Raw genomic sequence first — 17,057 nt, 5'->3', positions numbered from 1 at the left:
GACTTGATGCCCCTTGCGACGGCGCAAGCCAGGGAGTTGCTAGAGGACCGCGAAGTCCCGGCCACCGACGAGTTTTTACGGGCAGACGTCCAGACGGCCACGGTCTGGCTGGGCAAGACGGCCTACATTAAGCAGCTCGTGGCAGAGGGCGTGCGGTTTCCTCAGCCGCTGGACACTCGGAGTATGGATTCGGTTTACTGTGAAATACCAATGGGTAGTATTTTCGAGCATCCGATCCAGGCGGCAACGATTCGAGGGGACGTGGAGATGATCAAGATCATCCTGGGTGCCTTGGAGGAGCCGCAGGAAGCTAACGAGGAAAATGCAGGGGGCGTGACAAAGGCGAAAGGTACGCAGAGTATACCAATCATACCTACCAGGGCCTCATCTTTGATGCGCTGAAGCATCATCGTCGAGAGTTCTTCGAGTTCGCTCTCGGAACCGGGATGCATGCCCCCTGCGTTCATGCTATCGAGCGCTGGCTGTCCCGCATACCGTGGCCGGACATGTACGAGCGAGCGCTGGCGATCGTGGAACGCCATAAAGGCTGCGTGTTCAAGAACCGCGGGCTGGCGGGAGACCATTTTTACCCAGGCGCGGAAATGGTGCGCTATTTCGTCCGCAAGACTGACCCCACGACGGACATGTACGGCGAACGCAAATGCATGTTGGTTGTTGAAATCTGTTGGTTCTTGAATCCATATTTCCGTCTCCATTCTCTTTCTTATTTATCTTATTCCCCTCACCTCCTATTCCTTCACCATTCACTCACAAGGCATCATTTGGCTTTTGGAGCTTTTGACATAGCAGCTGTACCACACGCAACTGCTTCTCATTTTTGCACTCGCCTGCCCTCTCAGCCAGCCTTCTTCGCCATGGCCAAGCCAGAACGCGTTCTGCGTGTTTCGGGGTCGTACCACCGTAAGCCGGGCATTTCCGAACAAGAGTTTCATGACTTCCTCTCCCATCGCCACGGAGTCGAATGCGCCAAGGTGCACGAAAAGTACGGGATATTAAAGTATCAAATGGTGTGTGTTCACATCCGCTTCTTCCGTGGAGAGAGACCGTGCTATTATCACAGACACCAAAACGCTAAACCATCTCCGTCCCCAGGCGTTTAATACGACGGCCACCCGTGGCCTGCTAGAGAGCATGAAGCTCCCGTACACCAGCAGCACTCACGACATGGAGATCGAGTACTACTTCAAGGAAGTGGCTTCCCTTCTGGCCGTGTCGGCCGACGAGGACTTCAAGGCCCTCCACATTGAATGCGAGCCGTACGTTGACCTTATGACCACCAAGGTTACCCTTACATGGATTGAGGTTTACTTGGAGGAACGGTAAGCTTGTCAACGTGGATGCCGCCGGAAAGAACATGCAGCCTTCGTTTGCCGAGCTGTCCGACATCAAGGTGTCAGACAAGCCCGTAGACAAGTATTACTGAGTCGAGTTTGGTGCACTCACTGTTGAGGGGGTCCGGTTAGGACTGACAGAAGGAAAGTAGCCATGCATAAACACTCTTTTACAGGCCCTAGTCTCATCACACATCACTGTTAATAAAGATTCACTGATTTCGCATTTTATACATAGATGGTAATTGTAAGAACATGTTGACATGTGCCACAGAATACTGCTGCCTGATTGTCTACCTATCCAGCAGCGCTGGACGCTGGAAGCCCATCTGGCGATCAAGAAACGCGAAAGTAGCATCGTCCCCGGTCAGACAGATCCTTTGGGATCATCATGTTCACCGTGCATTCGCCGTCTGAATTTTCAATCACATCCAAAGCCACATCGTAGCCTGCACGGCCAATCGAATACTCCTGTCCCTCGATCTCGCAATCGCCAAACTGCCTGGAACAGAGGCGTATAGTCCGTCGTTCTTAACCCCCAGCTCCGAGAGAAGCACGTCTATCGGCACGGAGGCGTGGGCAAGAGCGGCGTATACTGCCCCCTTAGCTTGCTCCAAGGCCTGTGTGAAGCTTTCTCTGGTAGAAAACCTCAGGCGAAGCGGTAGCAGGTTAAGGACGCGCCACGCGGGATCGTGTCTGGCCAGACCCTTGGGGGAGAGGGGGCCACTCGTAACGAAAACAACCCAAACGGCGACATTATCTGGAAGCAGGGACTTGATGCACCTTGATGACGAATTTGGATGGATTTCAACACCGATGGGTAAGGTTTACGTCGGCCCGAGTAGCTGCTAGGACTCGATGTAAGGAAATAGAGGGCGACATTCGTCTCGCCAGAGATGTCGAGGATGGCCCCAGCAAGTGGGACCCCGGGGGCTCGTAGAACACGAAGGCGTCTCCGGCCCGAAGACGGAAGAATATAGCTGCAGCATACATTCTCCAATACACAACAGGAGAGAAAATAAGGCTCTTCCGCGACCGTTATCTTGCCAGTCAAACGGTATGCACACCTGCTCATCCACGCTGACAAAAGAAGCGTGGTTGTTCCATAGTGCCAACACCCGCTGTGCTGTATCAACTTCTTGACCAACTACCACAAAAAGTCAGCGGCAACAACTGTGTCTATGGCTAGGAGTGGTTATCTATTTTTTCTATTTTAATTTGAGTTCTCATGGGGGTTTGGGCTTGAGTTCCTGACCTTTGCTTCCTATAAAACATTTTACCACAACCGTAAAATCGATGTTAATATCTCGTATAATCCAGTCCTTATGTTCATTTATCTTTCTGCCATTTTGTTGTAAGGAAGCAAATGAGCGGCTTGGCGGGAGCTACTTGCTGGTGTTAGCCGCTTCTCCCCTGAGGGCGCGTCGGTATTAACTCAGGGCAAGGAAAGCTTCTCAAATATCGCAACTTGGTCTACCTACCTGGACCAACTCACGATAACCATCCACTATGACTGCTAGATCTTAGAAGCCTGTGCTTTTGGGTAGGGTAGTCATTTCCATTGTCATCATACACACATACATGATAGTAACCTTATAGTGTGTAACGGAACCAGTCAATGATTGCTCTAGGCCAAGTCCACGATTGGAGGTACTCCAGAAGAATGGAGTGACTCAAACTAGGCAAGAAGGTATAGATAACGCTTGCTATTTCGATAGTAGCTAAATCATAGAATAGATATGGAACCTCCCACTACATGTTTTGTCAGATGTACTGCCTTCGTATTATCTATCACACCAGCCGCATTTCCTCATCTTTTTGCATTGTATATCCGTGGGATTTTCTGGGTGGTTGGGTGGCGTGACGGGGGAAGGGGATGATGGGTATCAAGTCTGTCCTCTCATGTCGTTTCCTTCTCCTCAGATGGCGGTCTTGGGCGAGTGCATATCCTTCTCCAGGATCTCCTCCTCGTGGACTTGGGTGTGGATGTCCTTCTCGACCTGGTGGAGGTTAATGTTGGCGACGACGGCATCAGAACCATCGAAGATCTTGGCGATCTCCTCAAGGGTCGGGCCCTTGGTCTCGACGTAGAAGAAGTAAACGAAGACAAGCTCGACGAAGTCCCAGAGCTGTTTAGTGGAGTAAGGGTCAGCAAACGTTTTTCTCGGAAGTAGCGGCTAAGGAAACGAAAGAGTAACGTACAGTGTAGAACAGCATGAAGTTCCAGTGGTTGGGTAGCCTGTTCCAGGCCAGCAGGTTGGTTTGGTTGCCGATGGCGAGAATGGCCTGGACGACGATGTTCATGATTGTCATACCCTTGGCACGGAGCTTGAAGGGCAAGATCTCGAGGGCGTAGGCAATGAGCAGACCGGAGAAACCGATATCGTAGAAGATGCCGAAGAACCAGACGAAGGGGATCTGCGCGTAGCCGGCCGACATGTTCGTTTCACCCGAGTTCTCATAGATGGCGCCGATAATGGTCCAGACCAGGAACGATGCGCACATGCCTCCGGCCAGAGCAGGAAGAGGGGTCGACGGCCAAAATAGTCGACTGTCATGGCAGCACCGATGGTCACGAACAAGTCGAGGATGGTCTTGCCAGTGGAAAGCTGTAGGAATCGGTCAGCAGATAGGCTTTGTAGAGAGTGACTCAAGGAAAAAAACAGAAGAAGAAGCACATGGGAGATCAACTTACACCGAGCTGCTGATTTACTCCAGTGATGCCGGCACCCTTGTAGACGGCATTGATGTAGTTGGAGAACAGAGCGTTGCCACTGTATTGAGAGATGACACCGAGAGAGACCAGAATTGCCAGTCGCCAGCGGTTGCCCTTGGTCTTCACGAAGTCAGCATAGCCAACATTGCGGTTGGCCTCCTTCTCCAGGCGCATGGTCTCGCGAATCTCTTGAAACTCGAACTGGACGGTCGGGTTGTTCACGTCGCCACCGGCGTGGTACTTGGCCAGCATGTGCAAAGCCTCATCGCTGCGGTCCTTGTGCAGGAGGAATCGAGGAGATTCGGGAATCCACCAGATGAAGGCCAGCTGGATCACGGAGGGGACGACTTGGATGAAGGTGATGGATCGCCACGACCAGTCGTTCCCAACGGTGGCAGTACCCCAGCCGATGCAGGAGACTACTAGAGAGCCGGCGTTCCAGAGGCAGTTATAGACGGCGGTCAGAGGACCACGGTGCTGGGGATGGCAAATCTCCGTGAGTAGCAGGGGCGAGGCCATCTGCGCGAAACTGTTTCCGAAACCAAGGAGGAATCGACCGGCAATGAACACTGGGACTTTCAGTTAGCCATGCTGTCAGGGATGTTGCCAAGTAACAGGTTTGCTTACTGCCGTAGCCGTTGCAGAAGGCCGACAGACAACCACCGAGGACCATGAAGACGCAGCCAATAGCAATCGCGGGTCTTCGCCGAGGTTGTCAGCGACATAGGGGCTATTCAAGGTCAGTCTCGATATCCCTTAGTAGAGAGGAAGGGGCTGGCAGGATTCATTGCCGTCGGTATACTCACGTGATGAAGAAGCTGACAATACTTCCAATGTTCATCATGTTGACTAGGAGACCCAACCAGCTTTCGGAATTGGAGTCGGCTTCCTCGTCGACCTCGGGCAGGTACTTCTTCCACAGTGGGATCTGTTGGGAAACGTTGATGAGGGAACTGTCCGGCGTCGGAGAAATGTCAGCATACTCTGGGTACGTTATGGCTGGGTAGGGGATCCGGCCAGTATGCACTTACCCATCGTAACCGGTGGTGGCCGAGGCGAGCATGAGGATGAAGCAGCAGGCGTAGAGCTTCCGCAGATGCGGTTCTCTCATCCAGTGCACTCTCTCGAAATCGGGGGCTTCCTCTTGGGCCATGACCAGCTTCTGGCTGGCTTGACCCTCGGCCCCCACGTGGGGAGTCGCGATGGCAACCATCCTGGCTGGCGATAAACCCGACGGGCTGGGTGACCTTTGGGAAAGTTTCAGAGGGCGTTCAAGTCAGAGACGGGCACACGAGACCACTCTATTGAGGCGTTGAGACTCGGATGGACAATCCAGGAGGAAGGGTTCATGTGGATGCAGGGAAATGTTCGTTCATATATCTTGAGCTGCCCCGGAGAGACCCTGGGCCGGATTGGTTGCATTGGAGGCGGGGAGGGCAATCTGGAGTAGGCATGGGTGTGCGGCGGTATTAGGCAGGGGGTAGGCCGTAGTCGTGCAATGATGGTCGAGCCGTGGGCCAACGAGCAAGCGAGCTAGTTCCGGTTCCGTGTCTGGACCGCTAGGTGTGTCAAGAGCACCTCAGCTTCGCCGAATGGGACGTGGGGATTGGCAAGAGGAATTGGAGAAGGCCTGCCGGCCAACCGAGGCGACTCTGGACTAAACTACGCTCTTTTCTGCGTACTGCAGTGGAGGCACACAGTCAGCTGTTATGGTGGGTGAAAGCAAAATGGGGAATGGTTTTCTTTTTTTCCCACACTTCCCCAGACCCGCGCCCCTTGCCCATGGGGATGGAAGACGGACCGTCTAGCCTGTCTGCTTTGTGGAATGAAAGCCCTAGCTTAGCTAAGGCAGGTGAGCTGAAAAGACAGATGCAGCCAGATTTCCGGTAGGATGGAGCAAAAGGAAGATGGCATGACTGTGTAATCAGCGGTCGAACATATCTCGAGGATGCAAGCCACAATCTAGTTGACTCAACCAACCAGAGCAGTGGACAGAAAGAAAACCACCTGAGACTCGGAATCCCTCAACTGCTCAGTGGGGTTTCGACACCGACAAGCACCCATTGCCCTTGGGTAATAGGTAGACTTGACGGCCACGACCTCCAAAAGTGCACTGACCGTACCTATCCATTCCGTGGATTTACCCGTCAACACCAACTCAATTGCGTGGTAGCCAAGGCACTTGACCACGGCCGTTCTGGGCGGCGAGAGAAAGTTGTGCTGCCAGGCTGACAGTCTGCACATGTGTGGACGCAGCGATGATCAACGGGATGCCATGGCACCATGGTCGACTCATGGAGTACAGATGAGCGAGCGTGCAGGCTGGGATGCCCATGCCGGCACAGTTTGCTGGGAGACCCGAGCGACAGGGGTGCCAGGATAGGTCCGGTTAAATTGGCCGGCAAATTCGGGTAGAATGGAAATGCGCCAATAGCAGGCGACCGGTTCATTTGTGCTTAGATTTGCCAGGAGCACGGGAACTAAAAGCAGGTGGTGGCCCATGCCCATTCATCGTACCAGTGGCTGTTTGTTCTATTCGGGAATCGTTGCCCGTGATGTGAAAGACGCTAGAGACGGTTGAATTCGGTAGTCGTAGATCGACCAAAACCTGGGGACTCGGGGTCGGTCAAAGGAAGGGAAAAAACAATGGGGATCTTGAAGGAACCCAAACCCTGGGGGCGATTCCAGGCTCTTTCCAGAAACGTGGAGAGAGTGGACCCCCCCTAAGAAGCCATAATCGGTACATACTACCTATTACCTAACCTTAGGTAGGTACTCAAGGTAGCTAGACACGCGAACATGAACTGTAACAACTCGCGTCCAGTACACGACTCATCAATCTGAATATGAGCAATCGTCTGACACAGAACAGGTAGTTGAATTGATCAGATTGAAACCTCTGCAGAATGAGGTTTTTTCGGGACGGCTGCAAAGACGCTTTGGGACCGATTCCTCCCAAGCGAAATGTCTGAATGTCTGGTTTGGCTACTACTAGGCCTCCAATCTATGGGCTAGGCGGGTTCGATGTTCAATATTTGACAAAGCCGTCCCTGCTCACCCCTGCTACTCCTGTGTTACACCATCACCACCACTTCTACTTCTGCAAGCTACATCAAGTACAGTGCAACAGACTTGCAGAAATTCGTCGGCCCCAAAAGCTTGTCGTCGTTTCCCCGAGAAGGGACCAACCTATGGCCAGGGATTTTGCTGGTGCGCACACACACACCTGAGCTTGGTCATACACACTCGCACTACATCCTTCTCGCCTGGGGGAAATAGATCAATCGCCCTATTGGTTTCAGCCGGAGCTAAGGAAATACAAAAAACAAGACCATTTGCCAAGTTCCTCCAAGACCACTGACCCGTCCCAACGACGTTTGCCGGAGCACAGGCCCGAAAGTTGGAGGCAATCCTGCACAGACGGACCAGCATTTTCTCCTGATCCCATGTTCCGCATGGCATTTACTGGAATTCCATGCCAATCCTGCCGCGCTATGGCGTGCTGGCCTGTTTTCTCGGGCCTCAGCCACCACTGATCAACTGTCCACACACTATCGGCTCCGCGGCTGCTGATGCCCATAGTCCATGGCTCATGGTCACAGCCAACAGCTGCTAACCGTACCATCCTGCTGGGTCCATAACTGCTGGCAGGTTTTGGACTTGGTAACTATTGGGTCGCTTCTTGGCACAATGGTCTAGTGTGCAGCAGTCCAGGGCGCCTGTTCACCGAACTCGAACCAACAAGCGCCTGAGCAGTGACTCATCCCAGCCATCACATCATGATATGCGAATGTGATCAACCGGCTGATTCTATTCGGGTGGTATTGCCAGTACAAACCGTCCTCACACGGTTTGCTGCCCAGTGGAGGGCATTAGCTTGCCGTTTACGCTGCACAGCATTGGATAGCTCCCCCACAGGCCTCTTCCTACTATACATGAAGTCCAGACCCTTAAGCGTCCCACTAGGCGGCAGAAAGACCTTGCCGAGGGATCTGCGCTGTGTGGATGACCTGCAAATATTTGGCGGTTGTCGGGAGGGCTGCTGTCTCGTGTCCTTCCACCCAGACGGGCGACCGGGGGATTTCCTGTCGCCATAGATGGTTTATTACCCGCACACCACCTGGTCCTGCAACACCATCTTGATTCGATCCCCATATGAGAATTAGATGAGCCACTGCCACCGCACGCGCTCGGGCCGATGTCAATGTACTCTGGGAATCGCAGCATCGGCCTTCTCGTCGGTTGAGTGCCACCCTACCAATTATAGCACCCCCTGCGCCCTCTAGTCTCGCCAAAGGCCCCTGCGTTCCTGAGTGCATAGCGTGAGTTACATTCACGATGATGCATATATTGACTGCAGCTGAGGTTTTTATTTTTCATTCTGCGGAGGTAAACGAGTCCCGACATCATAGGCAATGTTCTGGCTCAGCCATCAAACGAAGGCTCCCGGCCGGAAATTCCTCCAGCTGCCTTTCCTTGCCTTCGTTTGAAACTCGTCCGACTATCTTGTCTAAATTCAGGAGACATGACACTGTAAGTAAACCATTGATTATTGCTCAATGGAGTTGTTTTCTAATTCCGGACCCAGCGAGGACGGCGGGAAATGAAAGGGAACAGTCCCCGGAACTGATCTGATTCGTGACTTTACTAAGGGTTTGTCCAAAGGTGATCCTCTACAACGTCTTGGACCACCTGGTGCAGCCTGGCACGATGCCGGAGGACGCTCTCCTTCCTCTCGTTCGACAAGTCTTCATCGTACTTGCGTCCTAGGTTGTCCGTGATCATGTGCAGGTAGCCGTACCGGATGCCGCTGCGGATGGCAGCCTGGGCCATCATGCCGATCTCGGGATCCACGAAGTCGACCTCGCCGACAAGCTGGGAATGCCAGCTCTTAGTCTCGTGCAGCAAACTGCCCAACGTAACGTGCGTCCCCACGATGACGGCGCCGTTCCTGCGGCGCTCGACAGATGCGCCCAACGCGCTCGCCCACTCCACCACCCGCCCGTGCACCAGCGACCGACCCCCCGTCGCCAGCCACATGTTGGGTGCTACCTCGGGCTGCAGCGCCCCAGCTTCCCCAGGTACAGCACCTCCTTGATGCCGAACCGCGACGCCAGCGTGTGCACAACCTCGCCCGAGATGTCGCCCCAAAACGCCGGGCGGAACCCTAGAAATGCCACACGCCTGGCACCAAACGACTTGATGATCCACTGCCAGGGGCCATCGCCGCTCCAATCTGTGTCTGCGCCCGTCAGTCGAGGCAAGTACCAGACCAGCCCGAGGATCACCGTGTCCACGCCGTCACCAGGGAACTCGCCGAGGTTGGTGGCCTGCAAAGCCATCTGCGTGTCCGAGCACGATGCCGGCTCGAAGAAGACTCGAGAAGACGGCGTCAGGGCATGGCCACTGAACCCGCCCTGATTCTCCCTGATCTTGAGATAGTTGGCGATGATTTCGGCATAGTGCTCCACGTGGTCGTAGCCCGGGAAGCACTCGACGTAAAGCGTCTGGCCCTCGACCCGCGCTGTCGGCCGCTCCCAGTTGAACGGCTTGTCCCTCTTCTCGCCGTCGAACGCCATCGAGCCCGAACCCGGCGACGATGCTTCGTGGCGGGCATAGCGGCCCCGCACTACGATCTCGCTGTACGCCCTCTCCAGGACCGCTTGGTGGACTTTGATCTCCAAGTATCGGGGAAGCGAGGCGCCCATGGTGTGGTTCTCTACAGTCGCCTCGTTCCGAGGACGCATCCTCTTTCCCGGGACATAATGAGTTCTGCCACCACAACAAAACGTTTAGCCAGAGGGGAAGACGAACGAAGAGCATATGCAGTGACGAAGAGCTGCCACAACGAACAAGGGATACTTACTGATCCAGATCCGATGGGGTGTTGTTGGTGGTGGCAAAAAGATCCAATGATGAAGAGAAAAGCTTCCCTGGGCTTTCAGCTACTGTCTGGTGGCTGAAAGATGACCCCATTATGCGAATTCGAGCCGAGAGACCAGAACTCTCGTGACTCGTGAATTATGCTTTCTCCTGAGTCCTTCCCTGTGTAGCCGAAAGTTTGCAATAACTAGCAAGGAAAAGTTCGGATGTGCCTTTTCATCCCATCTTATGAAGATTTTGGAGGGGTTTTCCTTGAATCGAGATGAACCAAGAGAGCGCTTCCATGGTAACTCGGTGCAGAAGCTCCCTTCCCCTCCCGTCACGGCCTTCTGTCGCATGCGCATGGCAGACAGGATGAGTAACCCTGCCTGCCCCCCAACGACGCATTCATTTCCCCAGCTGCAGCTATCAAAATACAGGGCCTTCAACGGGGCGGTCTGCACAATATGTGCACGAATGCGGCGAGGTTGATCATGCGCTGGTATGTTATGGTGCACTACCAGACCCTTGACACGATACATATCCAATAGATAAACACTATGCACACGAAGCCCACCCTAATTTCCCCACAGCCTAAAGGGCGATTGGGACCGCGACGCGGGGCCAAGAAACCTAGCTCCTTAATCGGTATCTTGGTGGCATTGACATGCGTTGGCGATGCAGGATTGCGCATTCTCCGGGAGGCAGTGGCGGCAGGTGCTTATTCCCCTTAGGTTCAGCGATAGAGGGATGGAATTTTCAGATGGCCTTTTTCTTCTGGTCTCAATTCCCAGTTCCCTCTCACTTATCATTCTCGGGGAAAGGCTGCCCTGGCCACAAAGAGAGAGAGAGAGAGAGAGACAAGATGATAAGCGACTAACAACCATATCCGACCAATATTTTCCAAGTCGCCAAGCTGTTCGAATTTCGTTTCTTGTGGACTTCGGGTACTGACCCATGGCGTGCCACGGTTTGCACCCCCGTGTGGGCATCTTCGCCATCATCGCCGACGAACAAGGCCGCATACTGATAGGACGCCGTCTCAGCGCCCTGGGGAGAGGTAAGTGACTAAGTAAGCTTAAGGTAACAAGAAGAATCCGAAGAATCCCGATTCTTCTTGTTTTCCCTCCCCTGCATGGTCTGGCCCGTTCTCTTTTCCCAGCCAAGACTTATTCCCGGGGGGGAGGCCATCACCGTCCCGTCCCATTATTAAGGTTCCCCAACCTTGCTGACTGCCTACCTATCGATATTCAGGACACTGGGGATTCCCGGGCGGGCACCTCGAGCAGGGCGAGGACTTTGCCGACTGCGTGGAACGCGAGACGCTGGAGGAGACGGGCTTGCGAATCCGGGCCGGACGGGTCGTCGGCCTCACCAACGACAGGTTTCCCGAGCTGGACAAACACTACATCACCGTGTTTATGAAGTGCGAGCGCAGAGACCCTCAGCAGCTGCCCCAAGTAAGTTTCCCACTTTGGACATTTTTTTCCACGAATCCTCTGGTGAGAGGACTTTGAGCTTCTGAGTTTTTCTCAACGTTCCCGCCCGCGCGCGTGGCACGGCCCGGCTTAAATAGTTGGGCTGTTTACTCACTAACCCTTTTTTTCTTACTCATAGAGGTTAGAGCCAAACAAGTGCGAGGGATGGACTTGGAAGAGCTGGCCGGAGATTCAGGCCATGGCCAATAGGGAGGGCGGCGCCGAGGAGTTGTTCTTGCCGGTGGAGAACCTGGTGCGGGAAAACCCACGGCTTCATGATGATGTCTTGCAATCCGAATAAAGGGGGTTTCTTTCTTTCTATTCAGGCTTTGGACACGGATAGCAATATCCTGTGGTAACGTGTGTTCTACTCGTAGCTCATACTACGTTGCGGTTTACATAGAACTTTGCATTCTGATACCTCATCATCGGCATACTCGATGCTGTGTGGACTCTCTTGAATAGTATTATATCTAGCTCGGCACGATCCGATGCCCTGTGAGAGGCTAGAAGCATGCTTCCATGCAGTATGACCCCATGGCATTTAATAATACAATAATAACAGCAACAACAATACGCCGAGGCTTTCACTAGTGGTTCTTCTCAGTGCGTCTAGGAATTCAGTCAAGACGTCATTTAGATGTCTGATCGTTTTCGTCCTGTCCGTTTGAATCTCGGCTCCGCTGCGCAACAGCCTGCCCCCGTGTCGTGGTGTTTCTGGACATGGCCCCTTCGCCAGTAGGCGGATGGCCAAAGAATGTCTTTGAGGCCGCCTCCTGTATGGCGGTGTCTTCAAGTTGGTGCCAACTTCACTGTTCCCCTTTTGGTTCTGCGTAGGGTGTTAGGTAGCGTTCCACGTGGCTGGGCGGGAGTTATTGTTGTTGTATAGTTGTCATCGTTCTTTTCCCTTTTCCGTTTGCTCCCACTTCACTCCCATCAAGATCACAATGATTTACGAGCCATTCGTTAAGTATACCCTCACACTTGACGAGCTAGCCTACCTATACTTAAATTCATTGAAATCTCTCGTTTGTGTTGGTTACACAGGCCTAAGAGGTGGTACCACTAGACCTCGCCTTTAGTTGGCTTCGGCGGTAGAGGCGTTTGGTTGTACACAATGACGTCATCAGGCAACCGTCGTTGCTCTTTTTTTGCCATCCGAGCGGACTACTGTCCAAATTGAATCGAAGCTGAAAACAGAACCCAGGAACTAGGTTCGTTCTCGCATCCAGGTCCAAGCAATAAAATCGAGGCAACGTCAAAATGAAGCTACAGCTTTCTTCCTTGCCTCCGTAGGTGCTCAGCCAAATCATCTCCCACATAGACCCCCTCATGGACAAGGCGTCGCTGGCCACCTTGCCCGCACCAGCCGCCCGTTCCGCACCCTCGCCACGCCGGCGCTGTACCACACCCTCACCGTGCGGACGTGGTACGACAGAGCAAAGGCCCGTCCCCAAGACAACCTGGTGAAAATTCTAGGCGCGGTGCTATCGTCCATCAACGACGATGGCCTCGCGCCGCTTGTGCGCAGTCTCCAGACGGACGGCCCGCCTAACATCGACAACCCGAAGCCCATCCTAGCCCTCGTGCGCGAGAAGCTGCCGGACAACCCCCTGGCGCTGGCCTGGGAGGAATTCGCTACCAAAGAGGCCGAAAAGGTGACGAGGTACTGGCCCCAGTCCGATTGGGGGCTGTACGTCAGCGTGCTGCTGGGCCTATTTTTGCCACGCCTCAGCAGCCTTCGGTGCGACGGCTTCAGCGGTGTCGGGTCTTACGAGGGGCTTAATATCTTGCAGGGGGTGGTAAAGCGGCTGTCTCAAAATAACCCCACTGAGCCGCCGGTTTGGAAGGAGCTTGAGGATGTCAAGTTTAACGGTAAGTTGTCAGACAAACCGGCCTCTCCGACCAACTCCTTGTTGAAAAGAGAGGCTACGCCGATGTAGTAATTCGCCAGCGCTGGTATCGGCAGTGTGCAAGGGTGACACTTCAAGCCACTTGTCTCAGATTACTCTCAGTTCTTATATAGACGGACTCGGGCAACTAAATAGGCGGCTATGATAACGTACGTCACCTCATAATTAACCCCCCCCCCCCCTATAATTAACTTATTAATAAAATTAAAGGTATAAATTAAATACTAACTTTAAATATTTATTATTCCTTTAATTTTTAATTATAGTATAATCGCTTTTAATTATAAATATAATAGATATTTTAAAATTTAATTCTTTAATTTTAACTTTATTTTACTCCTCCCTCGTACTTTATATACTCTTAATTTATATAAATTTTAAATTCGAGCTAATTTATACCCTTCGTTTTCTCGTGGTTGTATAAGCTTTAACTTTTCTTTTAAAGACTATATTTATAATTCTATATTAATTAATAAATAGTCTTCTTTAAATCTTTTTTAATAATTAACGTTATATAATAAGGTCGCTTTAATTTAATTAATAAAAGTATCGAATTTAATATTTTAAATTAATACACTTTTTTAATAGTAATTATAATATATTATTAATTAAAAGAGTTTAAATAAATATAAGGGCTTTATTTTAATTAATTAAAGCTTATATTATTTTTTCTATTCGTTTTAATTACTATTTTTAAATAAAAAAGACTTAATAAGTTGCTTAGTAATATATACGACTTAAAATCTATTATTACGTTAATTACTTTTAATATTTTAAGTTAATAAAGCTTTTTTATAAACTTTAATATAATATATAAAGAAGTTTTATTTATTAATAAAGGTTAAATTCGTTAATAAAGATAAAAACCCGATCTATTTTTAATAATAAGCTTTTATAATAGTAAAAACTTTAGTATTAAAGGGTTAAAAACCGTATAATAAATTAAAAAGTAAAAATAATAAGTAAATATTATTTTAATAATAAAAGAATATAAAATTATTAATTATATAACTATTATACTTATTTAAAATAAATAAACGAGTATTTTTTAAATCGTTTAAAGCGGTTTTTAATATAAAGAGATTTTTAAACTATTAAAAACACACAATCCGTACTGCTACAGACTGCGGTCGGCACTCGTAGGGTCAGCCCCTTATTGGGCTGCTTGCACGCGGCCTTCTTTCTAGGGGGAAACATTGTAGGAGTAACGAAACGAACGTCTAAGTGTATATTAAAAAGTGCATGTTTATTATTAATCTGTTATATATCGAAACGCATCGCGAAATTAATATTATACCCCTTTATGTCACATGACTAACTGTCCGTGCCTCAGCCGCGATTTCTTAGCCTTGTTATATTATTTAATAATAATTTCGTTATTTATTTAACTTTTATTATTTATATTAAACTTTTATTCTTTAAATTTATTAAGTTTTTAAGGGAATTATTATTTTTAAACCGATTAACTTTTATAAATTATTAAAAAAAAGAATATATTTATTTAATATCGATATATATTTTAATATAATTATATTACGATCGACGAGTTAATCTCTCACGAGGTAGCACTTAAAGCGTAGAATTAAATAAAAATAACCGTCTAGTTATTTTTAAAGCTTTTTCTTTATAGCGTAGTGGTTAGTTTAAACGCACTGTAATAAATTATTTAATCCTTTAAATTAAGTTATTTTTATTAAATAAAATATAATTTCGAATTATTTACTATAAAGTTATTATTTCTTTAACTTTTTAAAATATTATACTCGTTTATATTATATTTATCTTTAAGTTTAATTATTAAATAAGCTTTCGTACATACGTATAAATGAGGGTTCAAGTGGTGCTGTATTGCTATATTTTATTATTTATGTCTTATCTTTTGCTAGCTGCGAGGGGCATCGTATACCCCTCTTTATAAAACAGGAAAGGGGCTCGTGCGCATAAGCACGTGGCACCCCCTTTTAAAATAATATAGATATCTAGCTGTTTTAATATTAATAACTTAAATTTAAAATATATATAATTTAATTAAGAATTAAAACTTAATTATTTTAATTAATACTTTATTAATACGTTAAAAGTTAATATAATATTACTTTTTTATTTTATAAAGTTAAATAACGTTAAAGAAATAAATTTATTTAGTTTTACTTAATAATATAAAGTTATTATAAAAGGTTAAAACGCGTTAAGTTAATTTTTTAATTTACGTATATATTAATAAGTTAAAGCACCCTTTACGAGCCACCCCTTTACGGGCTACTTTATTAAACTACCGTTACCCTTATAATTAAAGCTATTTCTACGGCTAGAATTAACGTAAATATATTATCTTTCGTTATTTTTAATAATAATACAGTCCTCCGCCTCCGTACTATTATTTTCTATAGCTTTTATAGCGTTACGAGGCCCTCCTAGCACTTTAACGTCGCTAGCTTTATCCTCGTATATAACTTTACCTCTTAGCTTTCGTTTAGCCCGGCGTATATTAGCTATACGAATAAATTATTATCCCGGTACGATTCTTACCTTTTAATATACTTTTATAGTTTTATTATTAAGTTTAATTTAAAAATAATCGACTTAAGCTTCGAAATATACGATTTTATTAACGCTTTAATTTAAAGCCTTCTTAGCCCTCTTAATAAAGAGCCGTTAAGAAAATAATTAAAAGTAAGGTTTATAATAATTAATTTTTAATTATTATTTCGTAATTCCTAGCTATTAAAAGGTATTTTAATAGGTACTTAAAATTAATTCGACGAAGAAATCGGGTATTAATTCTTTCTTAATTCTTTTTAATAATTTTAAACGTACCCGGGTAACCTTTATATCTTTTAAGATAACGTATTTTAACGATAACAGCTTCGAGCGATCTCGCGAATAAACTTTAATTATTTTTTAAACGTTTTTAATTATAAAAAGAATTAATACGTTAATTTTAATTTAGCGGTATATTTTTAATATATTTATTTTTATAAGCTTTAATCAAAAAACCGTATTTAAATACCCCTTTAAAATAATCCTTAACTTTTTTTTTAATAAATTAAAAACTCTTATATTTAAAACTTATACAATATAATCATAATATAATTTATAAAATAAAACTATAAAAAATTATCGTTTATATATAATTTATAAAATAAAACTATAAAAAATTATCGTTTATATATAATTTATAAAATAAAACTATAAAAAATTATCGTTTATATATAATTTATAATTATTATAAATTAGGATAACTTATTTATTATTATAATAAAACCGTATATAAAGGATAAAAATATTTTAAATTTAATTTAAAGTTATAATATTACTAGTCCACCTTTTAAGTAACGTTTTAAACCGCTAGTTATTTTAAAAATAGCCGTTTTAATTTAGAAACCACTAGCTTTAAACGTCGGCCCCCTTAAAAATAACTAGCGGCGAGAGGGCTACCTTATTACAGCCTATATACTCTAGGGTAGTAATCTATTCCCCTTTTTCGACGTCTTTTTTAAAGGCTAAATAGCTAGTAGCTTTAATAATTACTTAATAGTTACCGCTAACGCCTTAGCCGATACTTATTTCGTCGGTATTATAAAAGCGTTTAAAAGGGATATTAATTAACTCTAAGGTATTAAATTTATCGAAAAAACGTTAATATTTATTACTATAACTTTATTAACTCGATTATAATTAATTATTTTTAACCTTACGGTTTTAACGAACTCGTTTTTAATTAAAAAACGAGTAT

At 47.1% G+C, this 17,057-nt stretch overlaps 5 protein-coding genes across 5 annotated transcripts; 3 read left to right on the top strand and 2 right to left on the bottom strand.

Annotated features, from left to right (window-relative positions):
- Nucleotides 1–6: 6 nt before the first annotated feature.
- PG994_006895 (uncharacterized protein) lies at nt 7–1,444 on the top strand (the record flags this gene model as incomplete). The annotated part of the gene is made up of 5 exons (XM_066858304.1): nt 7–333; nt 381–684; nt 865–1,028; nt 1,114–1,277; nt 1,324–1,444. 5 exons carry the CDS (start codon nt 7–9, stop codon nt 1,442–1,444), a joined length of 1,080 nt encoding a protein of 359 aa, XP_066717573.1.
- Nucleotides 1,445–3,271: 1,827 nt separating this feature from the next.
- On the bottom strand, nt 3,272–5,281 carry PG994_006894 (general substrate transporter; the record flags this gene model as incomplete). Its single annotated transcript, XM_066858303.1, has 6 exons — nt 3,272–3,481; nt 3,555–3,961; nt 4,044–4,637; nt 4,696–4,769; nt 4,875–5,021; nt 5,100–5,281. 6 exons carry the CDS (start codon nt 5,279–5,281, stop codon nt 3,272–3,274), a joined length of 1,614 nt encoding a protein of 537 aa, XP_066717572.1.
- A 3,434-nt stretch (nt 5,282–8,715) lies between these two features.
- On the bottom strand, nt 8,716–9,776 carry PG994_006893 (uncharacterized protein; the record flags this gene model as incomplete). Its single annotated transcript, XM_066858302.1, has 2 exons — nt 8,716–9,126; nt 9,159–9,776. 2 exons carry the CDS (start codon nt 9,774–9,776, stop codon nt 8,716–8,718), a joined length of 1,029 nt encoding a protein of 342 aa, XP_066717571.1.
- Nucleotides 9,777–10,887: 1,111 nt separating this feature from the next.
- On the top strand, nt 10,888–11,709 carry PG994_006892 (NUDIX hydrolase domain-like protein; the record flags this gene model as incomplete). Its single annotated transcript, XM_066858301.1, has 3 exons — nt 10,888–10,990; nt 11,185–11,390; nt 11,548–11,709. The coding sequence occupies 3 exons, from the start codon at nt 10,888–10,890 to the stop codon at nt 11,707–11,709; spliced, it is 471 nt and encodes a 156-aa protein (XP_066717570.1).
- A 962-nt stretch (nt 11,710–12,671) lies between these two features.
- PG994_006891 (uncharacterized protein) lies at nt 12,672–13,351 on the top strand (the record flags this gene model as incomplete). The annotated part of the gene is made up of 2 exons (XM_066858300.1): nt 12,672–12,700; nt 12,778–13,351. The coding sequence occupies 2 exons, from the start codon at nt 12,672–12,674 to the stop codon at nt 13,349–13,351; spliced, it is 603 nt and encodes a 200-aa protein (XP_066717569.1).
- Between the last annotated feature and the right edge of the window lie 3,706 nt (nt 13,352–17,057).

This window comes from Apiospora phragmitis (assembly GCF_038363925.1).
Source record: "Apiospora phragmitis strain CBS 135458 chromosome Unknown utg000006l:1.0-5683423.0:1.0-5690449.0, whole genome shotgun sequence".
NCBI lineage: Eukaryota > Fungi > Ascomycota > Sordariomycetes > Amphisphaeriales > Apiosporaceae > Apiospora > Apiospora phragmitis.
Note: the sequence above shows the minus strand (reverse complement) of the source record. Positions and strands in the feature narration are given on the sequence as shown.